Below are 24,152 nucleotides of genomic sequence, written 5' to 3' on the forward strand. Positions count from 1 at the left end.
TCTGTTTTCTTTATCTCCAACAGATTAGTGGGATTGTCCACATGAACAAAGTGTTCTACACGACCGGGTGGAGTAAGAGAATCACCAATTTCACGTGAGCAGCAAGGGAGAATGGGGAGGCTCTGGTCCAGCTGCTGGGTGTCACCCCTTACTCTGAGCAGCTGCAGTAGTTGCCAGGGGACCCGCTACCCTGGAGCTGCCAACCACCGCTCTACCCATCTGCTCACTTCACACGTGGTGAGGTGCTTTCTGCTGCTAACAGCCATGGCAAGAACGGCAGCCCCCATCCACAGGCAGCTTATCGATCTGCGGAGGAATTACTGCAGTCTCTTATAACAGATGCCATTGACGGGTAGCTTACGAGGCACGGGGATCTATTTCCTACTGTCCTGAATGCTGGGGCAGTCTAAACACGAGTCTAAGAAGCAAGTTTGGCTTCTGGTGAAGACTGCTTCCTGTTTCCTAGAGCTCTTCCTTTCCCATATATTTACCTGATAGAAGAATTGAGGGCTATAATTCCACTGAAGAGGGCTCTGCCCACGTGGCCTCACCACCTTCCGAAGGCTTGATCTCCTAATACACTCACACTGGGAGTTAGGTTTTAATACATGAATTGGAGAGGATACAAAAAATTCAGTCTATAATGTTCTACCTCTAGCTCTCCAAAGTTAATGTCCTCACATGCAAGTCAGGCTCTTTTCACCATCGCCACTCCCCCCCCCCTCCCCCCCAATGACTGAGCTATGTGATCATCTCTGAGCTGATACTTCCCCCAAGAAACAGAAACAAGAGGGGGGGAGGGATGGGCCAGCAACTAGTGGTGGGGGAGCAGGGTGGTACTGAGGGTAACATTTGGTTAGTATCGACTGACATATCTAAGTCCAAAGTCTCATCTAAATATTTAAATCAGATGTGGATGAGACCCAGTGGACCATTCATCCTGAGGCAAATTCTCTCTTGGCTATAAACATGTGACATGGACTAGCTATGTAGTTCCAGAGTCCAACAGTGAGCCGGGTACAGGGCAGATGAATGGAGATAGGAGGGAAGAAGGAACAGCAGATCCCAAATGAGTCTAAAACTCATTGAAAGGAAGTTTAGATACATCAAACACCCACCCACCTACCTACCCACCCATGCATCCATGCATCCATCCATGCATCCATCCTCCAATCCCACCCTATCTATCAATCAATCAATCAATCAATCAATCAATCAATCCATCTATCTTTCTAGTATGTATGTCATGGCATCAGGGGATAATTGTGGGGTTCTGTTTGTTATTTCTACCATGTGGATTCCAGGGATTGAACTCAGGATGTCACGATTGACAGCAAGCACCTTTATCCACTGAGTCATCTTACAACTCCAAAACAACCCTCTTTCTTGAAGCTCTGCCTACAAGGCTCCTGAGGTAGAGGTTCTGTTTTGTAGGAGCTGGACATGTAAGCTTCCAGACGACCTGCTTCCTGGCTTTGGGAAGCTGTGCCCTTGTGGTGGTCCTAGGTCCAGGTGACACCCTTGGATAGTTCTCTTCCCTGCATGGGTCCTGTGGCTGCCTGGGTCTGTAGTTCTGATCCCATGACTCTGCCCACTGGAATCTAGATGATGGGAGCAGCCAAGTTTTCCTATCTCTGTTGGTATAGCTTGTGTGTTGCCCTTAGGAGCTATGAATGGCATGGCCAAAGAACATGCTACCACAGTGTGGGATGAGAGGAAGTGTGGTGGTGAGGGCAGGGGGTGCTGAGGTCTAACGTATGGTGGCCTCTTCTCTGAAACCCTTTAGCAGCAGGAAAGTTAGTTCAAATGTCTGAATTGTTCTTAGAGTCATGCTTGCATTGTCTTAGGCAGCAATTCTCAACCTTCCTAATGCTGTGACCCTTTAACACGTTGTTCCTCATGTTGTGGTGACCCCCAACCATAAACTTATGTTTGTTGCTACTTCATAAGTGTAATTTTGCTAGCTATGAGTTATAGTGTAAATATTTTTGGAGATAGAGGTTTGCCAAAGGTCTCAGGGCACTGGACCCAGCTTCTGTCAGGTGACTGACCCACAGTATTCTCATCTAACCTTCTGGACCATACCCTGACAGGCTCATCTTTCCTTCGCGTACATAAAGGCTGAGAGGAGAAGGTCTCCAAGCCTTACGTTCTGCCCTCCATCCTTTTTTGGTGCTACTGGATGAAGCACTGCTGTACGTGCTAGGCTAATGCTCTGCCACTGTGTAGCAATCCCGGACTTTCTTGCCCTTTGCTCAACAGTTTTGTTTTAAAATTATTTTCCTCAGCCAAACAAATACCTGGTCTCATGGCTTGCAAGCTCGGCTAGCCACAAAGCACTAGAATGTAAACACAACCCGGACAAGTTCTTTGTCACTTTGTACCAAGGATAGCTCTGCCTCCAGTTTCCAGCAGCAGGCTCCTCATTTCTACTTGAGATATCAGAATGGTCATTGCCATCCATATAGTTACCAGAAACTTAGGATCACGTAGGTAATAGAAAGATGGGGCTGGAAGTATAACACAGTGGTAGAGTGCACGTTTTGCTTGGGTTCCCTCTCCAGCACTGGAGGAATTAATTTTCATTCTCTCTCTCTCTCTCTCTCTCTTTCCTCTTCCCCTTCCCCTCTCTCCATCTCTTCTGTAGCCAAGCTAGCCTTGAACTCCCTGTGCTGGTGACTTTGGAGTTTGATCTTGCTTTCACCTCTCTGGTGATGGGATTACAGCCCTTACCACCATGCCCAGTGTGTGGGATCAAACCCAGGGCTAGGCAAGTACTCTATCAACTGAGCTATATCTCCATTAGGGTTTTCCCTATAGCTCTCCTCTTTCCTGGCACGTGTCTCAGCGTTCTTCCAGCTTCTGTCTACCTGTTCCCTCAAAGTCACCTGCACATTTTTAGATATCTGTTACAAGAGCACTCCATTCCTCTGTGTAGTTTCTATCTTAGTCACTTAGGCTGCTATGGCATCGTGGGGTCTTGTTGAGGGCCCCTTCCTCATTTATAAAGAATCATCAGCTGGGCATGGTGGTGCACGCCTTTAATCCCAGCACTCGGGAGGCAGAGGCAGGCGGATTTCTGAGTTCGAGGCCAGCCTGGTCTACAGAGTGAGTTCCAGGACAGCCAGGGCTACACAGAGAAACCCTGTCTCAAAAAACCAAAAAAAAAAAAAAAAAAAAAAAACCAACCAAAAAACAACCCCCCCTCCAAAAAAAAAGAATCATCATTGTGCTGCAGTCTCTGTGTTGGAGGAGGGGTGAAGGATCTATGTTGGTCTCTTTATCATACAGTTCATGAGGCTTCTGTCCTCGTGACCAGATGTCCCCACCCCTACTCCCACCCCCACCCCCAAAGCTCCATCCCTCACCTGGGGATTAGGTTCTGACAGGAATTTTGGCTGTATACAAACACTCAGATTCTATTAAATAGTAGGACAACTCGATTTGTAGATTATATTGATGGCTATGGGGAAAGAGCAGGGGTTCCTATGAGGAACAGAAACCTTAGTTAGGATTTGGGTATGGTCAGCTTAGTCAGGGAGGCCCAGGGGGAGATATGAGCTGAGGATGAACAGGAGGGGTGTCAGGGAAGCACTTGGGGTGGAACCCACATTCCAGGAAGAGGGACCAACATGTACAAGGTCCCTCTGTCACAGGAGGCCTGGTCACATCTGTCTCTTTCCCTTGTTTAAAACTGAACCTTTAAGTCAGGGGCTGAATTAAGACTCATTATTTGTAAACCTCAAGAGCAGAGTCTTTATGTTTGGCTCATAGTGGATGCTTAGGATGTCAGTGGGGGTGGCCTTTAAACAAGCTTCCCCCCCACCCCCCACGCCTCCCGAGATAGCGCTGCTCTGAGTTAGTTTCTGAATCCTAAAGACTGTGGTTTCCTCCAAAGAGCATTGCAGCCTGTGAGCTCTTGGCCCTTCTACCTCTGGCCGTGTGCACAGGTTCCAAAAGATCACACAGGCGCTCTCCTGCTACCACTGGCAGAGTTTCCATACAGAGGACATCCTGAGCATGGACAAGTATCAGAATCAGTTCCTCGGGACCTCTTCCTACAATGGGGACATTGTTTTCTGGAACGTCAGCACGTCAAAGCCCATCTTGAGTTTCAATGCCTCCAAGAGCCCCTTGCCTTTAGAGCCAAAGAAGGTACAGTCATGGTACCATGGTTTTTACTAGTTACCTACGTGCCTTTCACTCTAAGGAGTCTCCTTTCAGGTTTTGGTCTGGGCTGCAGGTCAGAATCAAGGAGGGCAGAGAGAACACACTGGGAATGGAGGGAGAGATGGGGAGTTGTACTCTGGTGGGGTGGGGGTTGGTAGCAAGGAGAGTGGATGGCAGAGCCGGGATTATATGCCACAGGTTGGGTGCCAAACATAAAAATAAAGAGTTTTTCTATATCTGCTCTTGCTCTGAAGTGATGGTAGGAATAAGCTGTAGGTCTCACCCACAGCTTCCCCACTTGAGCATTAATGTTATACAAGGTTTCCCAAGCTCATGATAAGGATGTAGGAAACTTGTATGGTCTCTACATGGCTACACTGTAGCACAGTCTTTTTAAATTGCTACATTGTCACAGTCTATAGTTGGAATGGCACTAGAGGTCATCTACTCCAGTGAGTAGAGGTCACCTCTTTGAAGGTACACTGATGGGTAGAAACTTCTGGAGACCTGGTATATTTATTAATGAGCCTCTTGCACTATAGCTGGGCAGATGCCGAGTTATTCTAACTCAATTATGCTAGCCTGGTCTACTTCCCAGCCACGTTGTGTTATCTGCCATCTTAGTCTTGCTCTGGCTGCTCCTGCTTCACCTGTCCTCTCATGGTGACTCTCTCATTGCAACCTCATGGTTAATCCTCATGGCGAATTGCTCTTTCTCTGGTCTCCATTAGAGACCCTCTCCCTGGGATCAGAAGTTTCACCTTATTCTCTCCTGTCCAGCTGTTGGCCGATCAGATCTTTATTAACCAATAGAGGTGATAGAGAACAGTTTATACACAGCATTGAGACAGGAGAAACTTGACAATGGCAACATCCAGACTGCAACCAGGTCTCTGAGCATCTGAGCATCAGCATCTGAATACACAGTGCACAAAACTATCCCCCAACCATGAGTGTCTTTACGTGTCAGAAGAGAAACAGAGGCACGAATAGGATAAACATCTTTCTCAGGGCAAACAACCAAGAAGGGGCAGAACTAGACCATGATGGTCCTACTCCAGGGACTGGTAGTGGTAATGTACTTTTCAACAGATTACTTCCTACTTGAAGATGGCCCACTGTTAGCTTTTCATTGTTGTAACAAAATATCTGACTGAAGCAACTTAAAAAGGAGAAAAGATTTAACTTGGCTCACAGTTTTGGACATCTCAGTCTGCCATGGCAGGAGAACCAGGTCAGCCAGAGTAGCTCACATCAGGGCAACCCAGAAGCAGAGAAAGGGGTGCCAGAGAAATGGGCTTCTTCTTTTGTTCCAGCTGGGCCCACATTCAGGGTTGGTTTTTCCTCCTTTGTGCCCTCCTTGAGAGCCTTCACAGACAAACCCAGAGATGCCTTTACTTTTCTTCTAAGCACTTGCTAATCCCATCAGATTGGCAGTAGGTGCCACCCACAGCTTGCCCACTTGAGCACTAATGCCACACAAGTCTCTCAGGCTCTTGATAGGGATGTAGAAAACTGGCAGGTCTCTAAATGGCAACATTGTAGCACAGTCTTTATATATTAATACATTGTAGCAGCCTATAGCTAGAATGGCACTAGAGGTCACCTACTCCAGTGGGTAGAGGTCACCTTTGTGCAGTACACTGGTGGGTGGAAGCTCCTGCGGAGCTCAGGGGTTCTAATAGGTACTACACTCCCCCTCCCCCAAACAGCTTGGTGTCTTATCTGTTTTATATTGTGGACTTGCCCAAGATGAAAAGTGACTAAGCAAATATTTGGAAACCACTGTGTATGTTTCAGATGGAAAGGCCCAGTTTCTCTCAGGAGCTTTGTCTTGCAGCGGGCATTAGTGGGAGGTCCAGGGCTGTGTTGATAAGCTTTGGTTTGAGACCTCTCAAGCTATAATGTTTCTGGGAAGCAATGCTGAGTTCCCTGTAAGGCTGGTGATAGCAACACTGGACTTGAGGAGGCTCTGAGCATCCCACTTGTGGTCTGGAGCTGCCCCCTCTCTCTGCACAGGTGAGAGATAAAGAGATATGCATACCCAAGACTTCAATCCGTCTAGACTATGAAGATCAAAAGTGGGCACACAGGCCCTGGAAGTCAGCTATCTCCACTGGGAAGCGGAGACTGATGTCAGCTCCCCCGGTGATGAAACATTGGAAGGACGCAGAGCAACAGAGGAATATGGCTCAGGAGGTAGGGAGTGAGCCCAGCCTACCTGTGCCTATAGTTCAGCTCACTTGTTCTGAGCATGTTTCATGGAGGGGGTCAGGGGGTCAGGAGTCAGGGGTCAAGGTGGCAGGGATTAAGGGTTAGGAGTCAGTGTGGCTCTCTGTTTTGACCCTACTGTAGTTTATCCCACTCTGCTCATTCAAACTTAGGGACGGTCCCTTCCTAGACCATCTCCCGCCCAGGTCTGAGACTTAAAAGCTTATGAAAGGAATCTACAGGGAGCACCACAGAGCCCTGCAGGCCCTTGGTTGGTCAGCTTTGCTTTCTTTAGGATGTGGAAAGGGAGCAAGGGCTGAAGGAGGGTGACTGACCTTGGGCTTGTAGGAGGGAGGACATTATTCCAATCCTCAGACAGGAGACACTCAGAGCTCAGGGGTAGAAGGATGGAGGAAGCAGTCCCTTGCTTCTGCAGCTGAGGTCTGACTCTCATTCCTGAGGCCTGAGACTTGAATGAAAGACACCAGCTTCCCCAGTTCCAGGTGTGGGGCAGTGTTGGCCAGCTCCAGCAGGGTCTGCTGAGATGAAGCTCTGCTGTGAGGTGCATACCTCTGAGATGCGCTGAGCTGTGGTTACCAGTCACGGCGCTGTGAGGTTCAGGCACCTCTGGGTGCTGTGAGTTGAATACACTTTATTGTTAGATACTGGGTCATCTTTGATGGGTTAGTTTAGGCCTCTGCACTCCTGTCTTGAGAGGAACAGCTGTTAGCTTCCAGCCTCCAGCCTCCAGCCTCCAGCCTCCAGCCTCATTTCCAGGACAGAGGAAGGGTCTAGAGTAAAGGTAACTCAAGTCTCTACCCTATTGCTCAAAATTGCTGGTCGTTTCAAATGGAAATCTCCTAGTCTCAGAGTGGGATAAGGCCAAACCAGATAGCTCACTGGCCCCTGGATCTCTCTCTTTGTCCCCTACCTCTGATCTCTGTAGTGTGTTGGAGGGAGGGCCATGTGGTTACAGGGGGGCCTTTAAAAATTTTTTTTATTTTTATTTTTAGAAACATTTCAGGAGTCACAAACCTGGATTGTCTAAAATGCTTGTCAATAAGTCGGGTAATAAACTGGCGTTTGATAAAGACACCCAAAAGAGAAAGGGAGACTTATGGAGGAAGTTGCTGTTGCAGTCCAGTGTGTCAGTGGAGAAGGTGAGCTGTGCTCGGCTGGGGAATGGGCAGCCAGGCTGGGCAGGGTGGGCTGCGCCAGGGGCCTGGTGAAGATTTGGAATTCTGGAGAAGTTTGCTAAGGCCTGGCTAGGGGTGGGGCTGGGAGAAGTACTTCTTTGAGAACCCACTGTTGGAAAGCCCTCTTCGTGTAGGATGGTATTTTATAGTGGGGTGCAAGTTGGGTTGGTTCATCTCTTCCTCCTGTTCCTGTTCTCTCTGGCCTGGACCCCTCACTATGGTGTTCTTCCAGTTTCTGAAGACTCACATCCTAGCTATGATGTAAGCTGAAACTAGCCTTTGGTCACAGTGGTTTATCACAGCAGCAGAAACCCTAACTGAGATACCCATATACCAGACTGGCATTGAACTCTCGAGAGCTGGGGATGATCCTGAACTTCAGCTCCTGTCTCTCAAAGTGTTGGGGTTAAAGGTGTTTGCCACCACGCTTGGTATGCAGCGCTGAGGATCGAATCAGTGTTTCATGCATGCTAATAGACACTCTGCCCACTGAACCACACTCCCAGCTCTGATTCACGAGACTTCTAAAAGCTGAATATAATTTAATTTTTTATCACCATGTGTAGCTTGTCTGCATGTTTATATGTGCTCAAGCATGAAGGCCAGAAGAGTGCACTGGATCTCTTGAAGATTGAGTTCTCGTGGGTGTGAGCACCGGACCGAGGGAGCCTGGGAGCTCAATGCTGACACAGCATCTCCTTCTACAACGGGGAGGACTGTGTTGGGGTTTGAGGGGCTTGAAGGATCAGAGCCAGAGTACAACAGGAATAGTGTTGATTATCCATGCCTCTTAATCATATGCATCCTGCCTGGCCCTGCCCAAAGCCAGCCTTCTGGCTGCACACACCCTCACTGCCAGCTGTGCATATCTGGTGCTGTGCCCTAGCTTGGCCCACAATTCTTGGCACATTGCCACAGGCCTGTGCGCACTCCCCTCTGGATGTTCTGCCGTCATGGTGCTGGCAGTGAGGGATGGGAAGGAGGCCTCAGTTTTTCCCCAATTCAGAAGCAAGACACCGTTGTGGTGTGGATGATACCGAGTCCTTTCCGACATCCTCTTAAATAGTTTCCATAGGTACCCACATTCATGTGCATGTCATGTACATACATAAATAAAAAGTAAACCTAAAAAAATATCCCGTTTGTCAAAAAAATAACACAGGCATGCCGGGCTTCCTTTCTTTGAAATTCTTTTCTATGTTTGTGTGCTGCATATACACAAAGGTATGGTCTTCGTTTCAAAACCAAACTAAGCATTTGAAATTGTAACCCAGTATTAATTTTAAAAATAGCAGTATTCAGTGGACAACTTTTTCTGTCAGAACTCACTTTTTTTTTCTCCTTTTTTTTTCTTTTTCTTTTTTCTTTGAAACAGGGTTTCTCTGTATAGCTCTGGCTGTCCTGGAACTCACTTTGTAGACCAGGCTGGCCTCGAACTCAGAAATCCTCCTGCCTTTGCCTCCCGAGTGCTGGGATTAAAGGCGTGTGCCACCACACCTGGCAGAACTCACATTTTTATTGACTTCATTCCTTTTACTAGTTTTTATATTTTTTTAATTATTTTTTTTTTAAATTTTTCGAAACAGGGTTTCTCTGTGTATCTCTGGAACTCATTTTGTAGATCAGGCTGGCCTCAAACTCAGAAATCTGCCTGCCTCTGCCTCCTGAGTGCTGGGATTAAAGGCGTGCACCACCACGCCTGGCTCCTTTTACTAGTTTTGTGTGGGGACTGACCTAGGTTTTTGTTTTGTTTCTATCTAAGGCGTAATATACTTTGAGAGTCATATTTTAAGAGAGTTGCACACCAGGTCTGATAGTTCAGTGTTATAAAATCTCTGCTCCCTGTGATATGGCTGAGGTTGTAGATATGAGAGAAAGAACAACTAAGGGAGAGTTCAGAACAGACTGGACGTGGCCAGGGCTAGGGAAGCAAGAGGCTAGGAGAGAGTAGTGGAGAGAGCGACATAGCAAGAGATAGAGAATAGAACATGCCACAGAGAATAAGAGAATAAGAGAGTAGGTAGGAGTTATAGATATAGATATAGATATAGATGATATAGATATAGGACAGACAGATAGGTAGAGAGGATAGTGTCTTAAGGTTTTATTGCTGTAAAGAAACTCCATGACCGCTTTTCCGTCTGGACTGGAGGCAGGCGGCTGCGAGCGGCCGGCGTGCTCCGATCGGTCGGAGCTAACCGCTGCCAGGCCGGCTGCCGCGGCCCGGCGTACGCCCCAGTCGAGCGAAGATGGTGGGCCGGAACAGCGCCATCGCCGCGGGCGTGTGCGGTGCCCTCTTCATCGGGTACTGTATCTACTTCGACCGCAAAAGGCGGAGTGACCCCAACTTCAAGAACAGGCTTCGAGAACGAAGAAAGAAACAGAAGCTTGCTAAGGAGAGAGCTGGGCTTTCCAAGTTACCTGATTTAAAAGATGCTGAAGCAGTTCAGAAATTCTTCCTTGAAGAGATACAGCTTGGTGAAGAGTTACTAGCACAAGGTGACTACGAGAAGGGTGTGGACCACCTGACAAATGCCATTGCTGTGTGTGGACAGCCTCAGCAGCTGCTGCAAGTGTTACAGCAGACTCTTCCACCACCAGTGTTCCAGATGCTTCTGACCAAGCTTCCGACCATTAGTCAGAGAATTGTAAGTGCTCAGAGCTTGGCTGAAGATGATGTGGAATGAGCCAGATACCAACAAGATAAAATCTCAGTAAAATAATTTAACAGTTAGCTTGGAAGCTGGTCAGCTCTGGGGGATTAAGGGCAAATTATGCTGTCATGAACTGTCCCACACTGACGTCTGCCAAAGCGAATATGAACTTTGGTAGATCCATTGTCTGTTCTATTTATTTTTCCAGTGAAAAGTATTTTGATAGAGCTTTTCATTTTATAAATACACTGAGTTAACCAAATATCATGGATTTCCGTTTGTTCTTAAGACATGCAATTCAAATGTAAATACAGTAGAGTATTACTTAGGTAGAAACTCGTGGTGATTTTAAGATTGGAAAAGAATCTGAGGAAGAGTTGAATAACACACATTCTAAAGACTAGAACATTTTATTGTATGTTGTAAAATTGGGTAGAAATTTGTGTTTGTGAAAACTGAGCATTAAAACCTTACAGAGACCGTTTCTCGTTTACTTAAAAAAAAAAAAAAAAAAAGAAACTCCATGACCAAGATAACTATTATAAAGAAAACATTTAATTAGGGCTGGCTTACAGTTTGCAGATGTTCAGTACATTATCATCATGGCAGGAAGCATGGCAGCATCCAGGCAGATGTGGTGCTGGAAGGAGCTGAGAGTTCTACATCTTGATCCAAAAGCAGCAACAAGAGACTGTCTTTTGCAGGCAGCCAGGAGGAAGGTCTCTTCAGCATCTGGCCAAGCCTGAGCAGAGGACCTCAAAGCCTACAATGACACACTTCCTCCAACAAGGCCACAAACCCCTCCGATAAGGCCACACCTCCTAATAGTGCCACTCCCTGTGGCCAAGCACTCAGACCTCCACAGAGTGAGAACAGCCTGTGTAAGAAGGATGAGCGGCTGTGGGAGGGACCCCTGTGTGCTGCGGGGGTTATAGGGTAGAGGAGGATGTGAGGAGAGCTGGGATGCTGTGTGTACTTAGAAATGTATCACTAGTTCTGTGATGGCCGAGGGAGCCTGGAGGCTGGCATGGCCTCGGATATGCTGGAAGGAGCCACAGGTAGCCATATGTCCCTTTGGCCAGAGGGAAAGGAAATGACTCCCTTTGGCAGATGGGAGCTTGTTTCACAAGCTGCTGAGGAGGCTTTTATCTGCACACTGGAAATTCTGTAGTCCAGTGTAAGCTCGTTTCCGAATGTTTGGACAGCCTGTGAGACCCACTATTCTGGCCCCTTGTTGAGGATAAGGAACGGTGCAGTCTCTTCCAAAGCCGCTTCTCAGCTGGGGAGGTCGATGTGGTGATCCAGGAAGGCTGGAATGTGGGTCAGTGTCTGGAGGGGCGGGGAAGCTAGGGGCCCACGGGAGACCAAAGAAGAGCGTCGGAGCGGCCCCGTGGTTCGAAAGCCAGTCTTCTTTCACACACTTTTGGCTTTTCGAGACAGGGTTTCTCTGTGTAGCCCTGGCTGTCCTGGAACTCACTCTGTAGACCAGGCTGGCCTCGAACTCAGAAATCCTCCTGCCTCTGCCTCCCGAGTGCTGGGATTAAAGGCGTGCGCCACCATGTCCGGCTTGGGGTGGGGGGAATCTTTATCTTGGGTGTACACTTGAAACTTCCAGTCCTATGATTCTGGTAGCTGGCGGGGGACAGGGGCGGGGGTAGGTACCAAGACCAGTGGAAGGAAGGAAGAGCCCACCACCAGGAGTAGGCAGTAGGTGGGAAAGCTTAAGCTGTCGGCTTAAAGGAGCATTTATCAGGCAATGGATTTTCGAGTCTGTGTGACCTATGACAGATGACTCCCTCAAGTTAGTTTGCATGACTTTTTTTCAAGTTTACCAAAAGAGATATATCTATATATTTAGATATATAGATTGATTGGACAGACGTATTTTCAGCACAATGAGAAGCACTTTAAGCTTATATTTAGAAAACAACCAAAGGAAATTAAAAATGTTAGTGCCTGTGACTATGATAATAGTAGCAAGTGCTTTACGAAGGTTAAATCAATACTTTAGCAGAAATCTGCTGATTGATGTTAAAACTTTGAAGTCTTAATATCATATATATTGTCTTTAAATCTCATTTTTCACATACCTCAAATCCCTTCCTTAGACCTTTAGAACTTGCATAAATTTTGTTTTTTTTAATTAATTTATTTATTTTTATTTTCCTGTGTGTTGTTGTCATGTCTGTGTGAGGGTGTCAGATCCCTCGGAACTGGAGTTCCAGGTGTGTTTGTGCTGCCACGTGAGTTCTGGGAATTGAACCCAGATCCTCTGGAAGAGCAGCCAGTGCTCTCGCCTGCTGAGTCAGCACTCCAACCCTGAACTTGTGTAAACTTTAAATTTTTTCTCTTTTCTTTCATCTGGAAACATTCAGCCAGTTACCTTGATTGTTGAGAGCAGTTCCAGACAACATATAGATCTGATAATTTGAATAAAGTTTCAGGAGGAAAAAAAAATCAACACTGAAAACTCAGTAGTCAATTGACGAGACGACTTACTGGATAAAAGCACTCGCCACGCAAACCTGACAACCCGAGCATGGAAGGATAACCAACTTTAGAAAGCAGTCCTCTGACCTCCACGTGTGCCCTGTGGCAAGCGTGCACCCAGACTCACATACATAAGTAAAACTGAAAACTATTTTCAGTAACTCTCTCTGTCCCTCTCTCTTTCCAATAACAAATTTCCTGAGAAAGAAAGTAAGAAAAAATATCTCATTTACACTAGCTTCAAAAATTACCTAGGTATATATTTAAACAAGGAGGTGAGAGACTTGGACAATGAAAACCTTAAGACACTGAGAAGAAGAAATGAACAAGACATTAAATGACGATGGAAAGACTGTCTATGCTCTCGGATTTGCAGAATTAATATTGTGTGAAAGTGGTTGTGCTACTTACTACATGGAACCTATAGATTCAATACAATCTACATAATAATTCCAGTTCATTCATCGCAGAACTAGAAAAAAATAATCCTAAGATTCATGTGTAAACACAAAAGATCACGGACAGCCGAGGCTATCCTAAGCAGAAAAAATCTTGCCAGAAATAGCATGGTGCCCAGTGGTCTTAGTTACTTCTCTATTGCTGTGATAAAACATCATGACCAAAAGCAACCGGGGGAGGAGAGGGAGGGAGGGGGAGGGACGGTTCATCCCATCTTACAACTCTCAGGTCATACTCCAAGGGATGCCATTGCAGGAACCTGAAGCAGAGGTCAGTGTTCACCAAGGCTATCTGGGTGTGGTTTCCTCGTGAAGTTTTTGTCTCGTGTAATACTGGTTCCATAGAGTGCACTTGGAAACATTCCTGCCTCTCCTTCTCCCTCCTCTTCCTCCCGCTCCTCTTCCTCTTCCTGCTCTTCTTCCTCCTTCCTCTTCTGTCAAGTTTCAGAAGGACTGGTATTGCCACTTCCTTAAATGTTGGATAGAATTCAGCCTCAGATTCAGCGTCCAACGGATTTCTGTTTGTCTTGATCCTGGCACCTGCGTCAATGGGAGGAGGGTCATCTTGTTTAGGACTTCCATGATAATCATGATACTCAAGAGTTTGGGAACTGGCCTCAAATAATGTGCAAGTAACCTCAGTCCAACTCAATGGGTTAGTTCTTTCTTCCTCCCCCCTCTTTCTCTTTCTTTCCTCTTCCTTCTCCTCATCCTCTCTTTCTTCTCCCTCCTCCTCTTTTCTCTATATAGCCCTGAATGGACTGGAATTCACTATGGTAGATCATGCTGGCCTTGAACTCACAGAGATCTGCCTGCCTCTGCCTCCTGAGAGCTTGTGCCATCACATCTGGCTTCAGTGGCTTCTTATCTTAAATAAGAAAGATGTAAAAGTGGGAGGAGGCAGGTGTGTTGGGAAATAGAAGAGGAGAAGGAGTGGGAGGAGCATAAGAAAGGTGAAATTTGGGTGTGTGTGACTATGACCAAAATACATTATACACATGTATGACATTGTCAAAAAGATAAATAAAATACTTTTAATAAAAAGGCCAGATTGGAACATAGTAATTGCCTTCTTTAGAAATTTTTTTCGTTGTTGTTGTTGGTTTTTGAGACAGGGTCTTAGTATGTAGTTCTGGATGTCCTAGAACTCACTCTGTAGACCAGGCTGGCCTCACATTCATAGAAATCTGTATAATTTTGCTTCCTGAGTGCTGGGATTAAAGGAGCACACCCCCACTCCTGGTTAGAAACTAATTCTTAATTAAATTTCTCTCTAGATGACTTAATATAAGTTTCCACTTTAATAAGGAAATATTGCTAGTTTCTGAGGTAAGACAAAAAGCTCAATGTCCCAGGCTGGTGAGATGGCTTAGTGGGTAAACGTGCTTGCCCCATGCTAGCCTGACAACTTGAATTTATTCCCAGGATCCCAAGTAAAGGTGGAAGGAGACACCCGACTCCATCATGTTATCCTCCGACATGCACATGGACATTCTGCCATAAGTACATTTAAGAGAGAATGAGGTACTCTCCATGTCACACTGAGAGAGTAACAGGACTTGGGAAACTTGAGATGAATGAGTCAAACTTATGTGTGTCTCTTTCCAACAAACATCTGCTGGTCATAAACTGTGGTATTAGGAGCCACTGTAGTTCCTGAGGGTACAAAAAGACACATCCCCTGCCTTCAGATAGCTCCCAGGCCAGCAAGCCGTCCTTCGGTCCTTCAGTCCTTCAGTTCCTTCCAGGAAGGAAGGAGACTGGGGCATCCACTGGATGTGATGCGTCTTCTGGGTCTGTTAGCGACATGGAACAGTGGAACCCCCTGCTGAGTCAGGCCGACCTTTTTCCTGCAGATCCTTTTTCTGCAGACCAGGCCCCGCCTGCCACACACGGCTGCCTTGCTGAGCAGCTCTATTGACGGTTTCATCTACGCCTGGTCCATCCATGGGAACGGAGGGCTGCTGGGAAAGTTCTCCGTGGACAATGAAGTTGGTGAGAGTGTTGTGGGTGCCATGGCCACTGATGAGAACGACTGGATCCTCCTCACGGGGGACAGTAAAGGAAATATCAAGGTGAGGAAGGACGGGCACCAGCCCGGCTTTTGGCTGTCTCTGTTGGGCATATGGTCCTTGTCTGCCTCCTACTCTCTTGGGTACCGATTTCACACGAGAAGGTGGTGGGGACAAGGTGAATTACTTACCAGTCTCCTGAACCGGGACTTGTTGAAATGGTCCCTCTAAGACCCCCTCCCCCCAGTGGATGCTGTTATCCATCTCTGTTACTGTGCAACTCTCATGCCGGCTGGCTAGCCATGTCTCATCATCTGTGAACAGCTGTCTCATAGACAGTTTTGTGCTCTGTGGTGAGACATGGAAGCTGAGCTGCCTCATCAATCTAAGTCTACCTGCTAACCAAGGCTACTGGCTTAGGAGCCCCTATGGCCCGTCTGTAGTGAGCAGTTACTTGCCTTAGAGGTGTAAGAATGAATCACACCCAAAGCTCAGAGGAACAGTGTGGGAGGAACTCCCAGCATGCTCTGGGGTTGAGGCCAGGAGGCTGCTAGGCCACTAACTCACACTTTGTACCTAGATCTGGGACATCAAGGATTACTGCTACTTTATTGACCAGCAACCGCTCCAATCCAGTGGGAACTCACTCTCCGTTGACACAGAGAATAAGTTCCGGCTCTTAATTCCTAAGCAACTCCAGGTCTGCTCCGAGCACCACTTGCCACAGGAGGAGAAGGAGGTAGGAAGACGGCAGGAGGGTGGTGTGGGAAAGTGCTTCTGGAGCACACGGAGGAACCAGGACTGTGCCTTCCCACGGGCATTATTGATCTCTGTGCTCCCTTTGTGATATCTGGTCTATGTGGAAAGATTTGTTAGTCAGATGTCATTATTACCACAGGAGACAAGGGCCTGCCCACAGATGTGCATTGCACACGCACACACAGATACGTGCTCATGTCCCCTTTCATGAATGGTGATCTTCTCACGGAGGAGCCCCAGAGTCATGAATTTAAGAATGAAATAGTTTACACTCTTTTGAGGAGTCAGTACTTTTACACGGTTCAAAGGACTTATTGTTTGCTTGGGGGCCTCATGAAATCAAGCCTCTTTTCTTTAGTTACCAAGAACTAACAAGAGCTTCTATGGAAGCGACAGAGTTGTGGGAACAGGACTGAGGACAGGCCACAGTGAGAGGCCACAGTGTCACAAGATGAATCCCAGGAAATCCGCCTCTGGAGACCAGCATCAGGGTGCAGATCTATCGACTTTATTGCTTAAGCACATAAGAGTATGCACAGTGTTTGAGCCAATGCCAAGCCCCCAAATCCTTGACCAACCATGTCTTTGCCACACTATCACCGTGCTCCAATGAAAGCCCTGTCTGATGAGGCAACTCAGAAGGAGCTGGAGGGAGCATGTCACCTGTTAGGACTTCTGTGAAGATGGGGGTGGTGGTGGGGAATCAGCCACCGCCCAGGCCTCGGTTCCTTTTCGCTGTCTCACCAGTGTTCCAAGTGCCATCTTAGATCTAATGTCCTGTATGGCAGATCAGGCCTCTGAGAACTTGTAGGAGCCTGTGGCACCTTGCTCTCCATCCTACTTTATCCTTCATAGGGTTGCCCTCCACATCCCCCCCTCAGTGATGTAGTAACAAGGTTGCTCTCCACATCCCCCCCAGTGATGTAGTAACAAGGTTGCCTTCCACATCCCCCCCCCAGTGATGTAGTGACAAGGTTGCTCTCCACATCCCCCCCTCAGTGATGTAGTAACAAGGTTGCTCTCCACATCCCCCCCAGTGATGTAGTAACAAGGTTGCCTTCCACATCCCCCCCACCCCCACCCCACCCCCCGCACAATGATGTCACTACGACCTTACTAGGATGACTAAAACCAAGATGACACAAGCCAGAGTCTGCAGGGACAACAGGCCAAGTGAACTAGCTATTGCAGGCAGGCCTTGACATTCATCCAGTCACTTTCGGGGATTATTCGACAATAGCTACCTAACCTGATCATGCCCTTCGACCTGGTAGTCCCACTGTAGGCTGACACCTAGAAGTTCACGTAAGACATAGGAAAAACGTTGAGAGAATTCCCATTTACAACGGCTCCACACTGGAAACAATTCACACACACAGCAGCCTGGGCTGGAATCATCCACGGGTTTCATACACAGAGCAGTAGGCACCTGGTCACATCTACTCAGTACAGAATCATGGACTCCTTAGACAATTAAGTCAAGTCTGACCCCAAAGCATGTACATTGTATGTGTTATATAGTTAACTTTTTATGGGTGCATTATACATAAGTGGAAATTTTGAAGGTGCCCAGGCAGTATAGAGAGTCATGTTCGCTTGTGAAATAATTTGTCCCTGAAGCAGTCACCGTTGCTGATTTCTGGTTATTCTGATATTGAGTTACAAGAGTGTGCATGTGGACAGTTATTTCCCTCTTATTTTTACTAAAAGGTGTGGCAGCACACACACTGATACCGCCCGCCCCCCCCCCTTGCTTTTCTCATTCCATTATGCATTTTAGAAATCTTTCCAGATCTGTATAGTACGTCATAGGCTGTTAACAAAGTCCCTTTCAAGGGGAAAATTGTTTTAATTTTAGAAATGAATCTTAGATGTGAGTACTATTTCTCACGTGTGTTAGTATGTCTGAGGGATGCATTCCTGCAGGTGGGGCACAAGGTCCAAAGGTTCCATATTTTTGCAGTTTTGTTAATCATCTTGCAACCATACGTATTCTGAGACAAGGTTTAGCTATGTAGCCCAGGCTGGCCTCAAAGTCACCATCCTCCTGCCTCAGCCTCCGAGTTCTGGGATTGCAGGTTTGCACCGCACACTAGCTATCTATGTGCCTTTTGACTCTCTGTGTTACACTCAGACTAGTCTTAGCATGAAGAAATTGCAAAATCCCCATGTATGCTGGGAACTGGCCACGCATAGATGCAGTACACGAGGAGTATCCGTTGCTAACATAACCACGCCATAGTGATGTTTATTACCTGCTTGCTTACTGTCCGTAGTGCGTGCTGCATGCCCTCGCTGTCTCCAGAGGCTCTGAGGAGTGGAGTTATTTTGCATGGGGTGGAGGTGCCAGTGCTCATGTCTATGCCTGTGGAGCTGCTGGCACTGGGTTTGAGAATAGAACCAAGTCTGTGAACATCAGCATGCTCACACCCATGTGGCCTCGGCTTTATGGCGAGACATTTAAGAGGTCGTGTTCTGTGCAGCTAGATAGATCATCATCAAATAGTCTTTTCCCTTAAACATTTATTAATATATTATTTTATCTGAAAAATCAAAATAATACACATTTATATGGTACATTGTAATACGTGTCTACAAAGGAGAATGTCAATCATGTTGATTAACATAGTCATCATATGCTTGCTTAATTTTGTGATAAGACATTTGAAATTTACTCTTGGAAAATAAATATATTTTTTATTATATTCTTGGCTATTTTAAGCATACATTTTATTATTGGCCTTATACAGTAAATCTTAAAACTTATTTTTCCTGTCCAACTGAAACTTTGTTGTCTTCTTTTCCTATTGATATTTTAAATTAATCTTTAGTGAACGTATGAAATAATAGATTTTCTTACATTTCCCCCATTCCTATTATACTGTGGTTATACTGCTCCCACGACTCTCCCTTCCTCTCCCTGACCCCAATCGCTGGTCTCCTTTTACCCCCAAATCCTCCTTCTGTCTTCATGGCATGCATTAATGCATTTATGTGTATATGTAGCAGTATACATATACATGCATACATATATACATTCTTAAAGATTCCACACACATAGAATCCTTTTACTAATACCCCTGCCATTCTAATAAATACATGAGGTTATATGGAATTTACCTTTTATGACAAATAACAGCTCTTCTCTTCTCTTCTCTTCTCTTCTCTTCTCTTCTCTTCTCTTCTCGTCTCGTCTCGTCTCGTCTCGTCTCTTCTCTTCTCTTCTCTTCTCTTCTCTTCTCTTCTCTTCTCTTCTCGTCTCGTCTCGTCTCGTCTCGTCTCTTCTCTTCTCTTCTCTTCTCTTCTCTTCTCTTCTCTTCTCTTCTCTTCTCTTCTCTTCTCTTCTCTTCTTTTCTCTTCTTTTTGGAAGAATGAGTAGGAGTCCATGTATTCACACATCCATTCCTTATCCATCAGTCTGTTAGTGTGTAGTTTGTCTGGCGCCCTATCTTGCTATTGTAACACTATGGTCACAGGGAAGGAGAGACGTTCTGCAGTCTGATTTCAGTTCCACTGGCTGTGTTGCAGGAATACGGCTGCTGGATGGTGTGGCGGTCTCATTGAGAAATGTTTGTATTATGCTCATAGTGGGTGTGCAGATTTAATGTCTACTCAGACTGTGTGAATGTTCACTTTTCTCTGCATTTCACCAACGCTTGCTCTTCCTGTGTCTGCCTGTCTGCCTGTCTGTCTGTCTGTCTGAGTTGAATGCAGGGCTTTTATATGCTAGGCAAGTATTGCAATACTGAGCTGTATGTACCTATATCATATTACTGAATTTTGCATGTTGATTTTCTCCTCCCTCCTCCCCTCTTTCTTCCTTCTTTCCTTCTTTACTGTTTTTGAGACAGGGTCTCACATAACCCAGGGCATTCTTGAACTTGCAATGCAGTTAAAGCTGTCCTTCGAACTCCTGGTCCTCCTACTTCCATTTGTGAGGGCTGGGATAGCAGGCTTCCACCACCATGTCTGGCTCTGCTCTGATTGCTGTAACAGAGTGCTTAGACTGGCCTTGGTTTTTGTGTTCTGTATCTTTACCAAATTTCTTTACCATCTCCATTTTTGAGTGGTGTTTTTAGGGTTTCTGTGTATCAGACCATCGAATCAGCTGACAGTGCATTTACCTATTTATTTTATTTTATTTTATTTTATTTTATTTTATTTTATTTTATTTTATTTTATTTTATTTTATTTTATTTTATTTTATTTCGAGACAGGGTTTCTCTGTGTAGTCCTGGCTGTCCTGGAACTCACTCTGTAGACCAGGCTGGCCTTGAACTCAGAAGTCTGCCTGCCTCTGCCTCCCGAGTGCTGGGATTAAAGGTGTGCGCCACCACTGCCTGGCTTACCTATTCTTTTTATTCGAGTACCTTGTCTTTCTCCCCTTTGCCTGCTTGCTCAGGTTAGGACCATGTGGAGTAGGAATGGGAGCGGTATCCCTGCCTTATGCCTGATCTGAGAGGAAGAGCTTTTATGGTGCTGAGTCTCACATTAGCTGAGGGTTTGCTGGCGCTGGTGCTGTCCTGCTGAGTGAGCCTTCCCCACTCCTAAGCATGCCTAAGCTGGTGAGAGTTCTTATCATTGGAAGGGCACTGGGCTTTCTCAAGAGATTTTCCTAGATGTACTAGAGTCTCGGATGGCTTTAGCCTTTATTTTGTTAGTGAGCTATAGACTATGTGTGGCATACCATGCTCCCATCTCAGGGACAGCAAATCACAGTCAGACTTTCTAGTCAGATGACAGTTTACTTTCTAGTGCCACCACATGGAATCACATGTGTTTATTTGAGTTGTTGCTTATTATTGACATTAAAAACAGTTTATAATTTTTTGTTTGTTTTTGTTTTTGTCTTCTTTTTGAGACAGGGTTTCTCTGTGTAGCCCTGGCAGTCCTGAAGCTCACTCTTTAGTCCAGGCTGGCCTCGAACTCAGAGATCTGCCCACCTCTGCCTCCTGAGTGGTGGGATGAAAGGTGTGTGCCAACACCAACTGGGTATAATTTTTTTTTTACTCTAAAAAAAGAAAATGAATAAAATCTAAGGAAGACATGAACCCCTCAAGGTATGCCAACTCGATAAGAGATAGAAACTCTGGAGACTCGGGATATGTGAATAAAGCAGGTAAGGGGTGGAGGTAGGGACGAACGCTTCACTGAGGGAACGCTAGGCACAAGTGCCTTTTTGGGTGAATTTCCCTGGGTAGCGGAAATGCAAACAACAGTTCTGCAAACTCTCCCGAGAGTCTCCCAGGAGACAGGTTTGATGCCAGTGGAGGCTTCATGAGAACTTTCATGAAAACCGAAAACCCAATTGATTTTAGTTTTAGATGGGACAGTGGTCAGTTTTCTTTCGACAGCCCTTCTTTGTCTGGCCCTGTTTTTGAACCACGCTTATATTCCAGGGTTTTGCATATGCTTAGGATGGATTCTGAGTTCTCTGCAGTCCTCTGTTGTTGGGCCATAGTTTGCATTAGTCTGGCTTACCATTCCTGTTTATAGCTGAAGAAATGTCCATTCCTTGGTCTTGTTTTATCTTAAAACGGTTGGGGCTGTGGAGATGGCTCAATGGATACAATACTTGCTGCACAAATTCGAGGACTGGATTTTGAACCCCTTGAACCCATCTGACAGCTGGACAGGCACTGCATAGGCCAGAGACTGGGGGTCCCTGGGGTGAGCTTGTTAGCTAGATCAGCTGAGATTGGCAAACTCCGGGTTCAGCAAGAGATCGTGAGAGATCAAGGACGCCAGAGGTCCACTTCAGGCCTCTACCTGTGCCATCTACACACATGTGCACTTGCATACACATGGGCCAAACACAGGTAAACATGCTGATACATATGTACACCACATACATGCATACATGCACACACACACACACACACACACACACACACGGTCCTGATCACTTCTCAGTTACATAGAGTCCTTTTCTCTCACAGTGTAACACCTTTCCCAGTGTGATGTCAGCTGTGTCCCCAGACACCCCATGCAGTCTGTTCTTTGAATGCTTGGGTGAAGGGAATTAGAAGACATGCGGGCTCACATCCTGGTCCATTACTTTTTAGCTCTGTGACTTCAGGCTGATTTCTGAATATCTCTGATTCTTCCTTCTCAGTAAAGTGGTGGACATGCTCTGTGGCCTATAAGGTTGGGAGGTTCCAACGAGATGGTCAATGAATGCACAGGCTCTCAGCTCACACGTCAGCGCCGGCAGGCTAATGTGAAGTGTCCAGAGCTGGTTCATTGGTTGGTGTCCGGGTGCCCTTCTTTGGACTCTGCTGCTCTGGGTCCTGGGTACCTGCTAAGCTTAGGCACTGGTTCTCAAGCTTCCCAATGCTGCACCCCTTTGATCCAGTTCTTCATGTTGCGGTGATCCCCAAGCACCACATTATTTCATTGCTACTTCATGCATGTGATTTTACTACTGTTCTGAACCATAATGTAAGTATCTGATATACAGGATATCTGAGAGGTGACCCCCAAAGGTGTCTCGACCCACAGGCTGAGAACCTCCATGCTAAGGCGTTTGCGAGGGAGAGTGATGTAAGTCACTCCTTACTGCCCCCTACAGGTTGTGGAAGGACAGACCTTTTCTCTGGTTCCCCCACCACTTCTGATTACCTGGAACAGCCACCTGGACAGCGTGACAGACATCCTGTATGTGAACTCCTTCCAGCTGGTGGTCAGTGCGGGCCAGGACCGGGATGTCAAGGCTTGGAGACTCTCTGGTGATGCCATAGGTATGGGTGCTGCTGAAGCATGGCCTTTTCTGTCTCCGTCCCTAACAGAACACACCTAGCATTATTACCCCGATGCCCTGTGGGGAGAAGGGTCTCCCAGCTGCTCAGAGAATCTTGCAAGATGCCAATCTGTCCGGTTGTATCCAAGTAGCCATCAACCATCCTCACATACATTTACACATCCACCCGGCTTGGCTTGTGCTGGTGAGCTTTAGAAAATTGTATATCTGGTAGAGTCTGCTCATTTCTCTTAAGAAATAAGCATAAGCCAGGTGGTGGAGCACCTTTAATCCCAGCACTTGGGAGGCAGATGCAGGCTGGTCTCTGACTTGGAGGCTGACCTGGTCTACACAGTCAGTTCTAGGACACCCGGGGCTACACAGAGAGACCCTGTGGGTCACCCTGCTTCCAGAGCAGGCTTCCCAGTGAGCTCAAAATAAACGTCAGTTTACCAATAAACATTTAAAAAATGCAACATGACAATGACAAGGTTTTCCTGGATGTTGTGATGAGGATGTCCTGTAATTGATCCGTGAAGCTGGAAGGTGGCATTGCTCCTTTCTCACCTCCTCTGGCTGCGTCTGAGCTGGAGGGGCTGGAGAGTGGACTTAGGCAGATCTGGCTTACCTTATCTTTGGGTATGTCAAAGCAGACTTGGCTGGGCTGCTTCTTGGGAGTCTCTCTCTCTCTCTCTCTCTCTCTCTCTCTCTCTCTCGATCTCAGTCCAGCCCAGGCCTATAATCCTGAGTGCTCACTGAGCTCCTCACAGGATTTTGCACATTTTGGATGGAGACTCAGTCCTGCCAGCTGCGGGGCTGGCAAGAGCTCAGCTGGTCCCACAGCTGCATCCTGGCATCCAGGCCAAGCTTGGCTATGGAAGCTTAGGCACAGACCAGGAACTCCCGGAGAAGAGAGTGATGTCCAGACCAGTGTTCCCTGCAGACTTCTCTGTCATTTCTAGTTGCTTTTGTATTTGTTGTGTTTTATAAAAAGAGAAGGAATATGTTTGGTGGAGGTGTAGTCAGGTGTGGGGTAAGGGGGTGCCCTGCTGGCCCATGCTGAGGCATCCCTTCCCCCTGAGGGAACAGCCACAGGATAGTATAGTATAGACTTTATTCAGGGCATGGGAAGGGGAGTTGAGAGGGTAGTAGACAGAGAAAGGCGCGCGCGGGGGGGGGGGGGCGGGGGGAGAGGAAAAGTAGAGTCCGGCCACGAGCATGTAGAGAGAGAAAGGGAAAGGGGAATGGAGAGAGGGGGGAAGGGATGAGAGGACGGAGTGGGAGCAAGAAGGCAAGAGAGAGCAGAGGGGGCAAGCAGCCCCTTTTATGGTGAGTCAGGCACACTTGGCTGCTGCCAGGTAACTGTGGGCTAGAGCCTAGACAAAATGCTAACAATATTTGCTGCTATAGCTCTTCGGTAATGTCTCCAAAATGGGATTTTACAACCTGTATCTTTTCTGTTT

At 46.7% G+C, this 24,152-nt stretch overlaps 1 protein-coding gene and 1 pseudogene across 16 annotated transcripts in view; both read left to right on the forward strand.

Moving 5' to 3' along the window:
- The window catches only part of Efcab8 (EF-hand calcium binding domain 8), a 71,442-nt gene that overhangs the window by 43,034 nt on the left and 4,256 nt on the right, over positions 1–24,152 (forward strand). For 14 of the 16 annotated variants that reach the window (XM_030246332.1, XM_030246328.1, XM_030246331.1 and 11 more), the window contains 7 exons: positions 24–94; positions 3,951–4,155; positions 6,190–6,369; positions 7,395–7,541; positions 15,036–15,254; positions 15,772–15,930; positions 22,522–22,690. In XM_030246332.1, the coding sequence (XP_030102192.1) occupies positions 24–94; positions 3,951–4,155; positions 6,190–6,369; positions 7,395–7,541; positions 15,036–15,254; positions 15,772–15,930; positions 22,522–22,690 (1,150 nt within the window). Of the gene's footprint in view, positions 1–23; positions 95–2,647; positions 3,036–3,950; positions 4,156–6,189; positions 6,370–7,394; positions 7,542–15,035; positions 15,255–15,771; positions 15,931–22,521; positions 22,691–24,152 lie in introns of those variants that run through there. The other 2 variants (XM_030246361.1, XM_030246358.1) reach the window with 2 other exon arrangements.
- Gm14494 (predicted gene 14494) lies at positions 9,710–10,734 on the forward strand (annotated as a pseudogene).

Source organism: Mus musculus, chromosome 2 (assembly GCF_000001635.26).
Source record: "Mus musculus strain C57BL/6J chromosome 2, GRCm38.p6 C57BL/6J".
Taxonomy (NCBI): domain Eukaryota; kingdom Metazoa; phylum Chordata; class Mammalia; order Rodentia; family Muridae; genus Mus; species Mus musculus.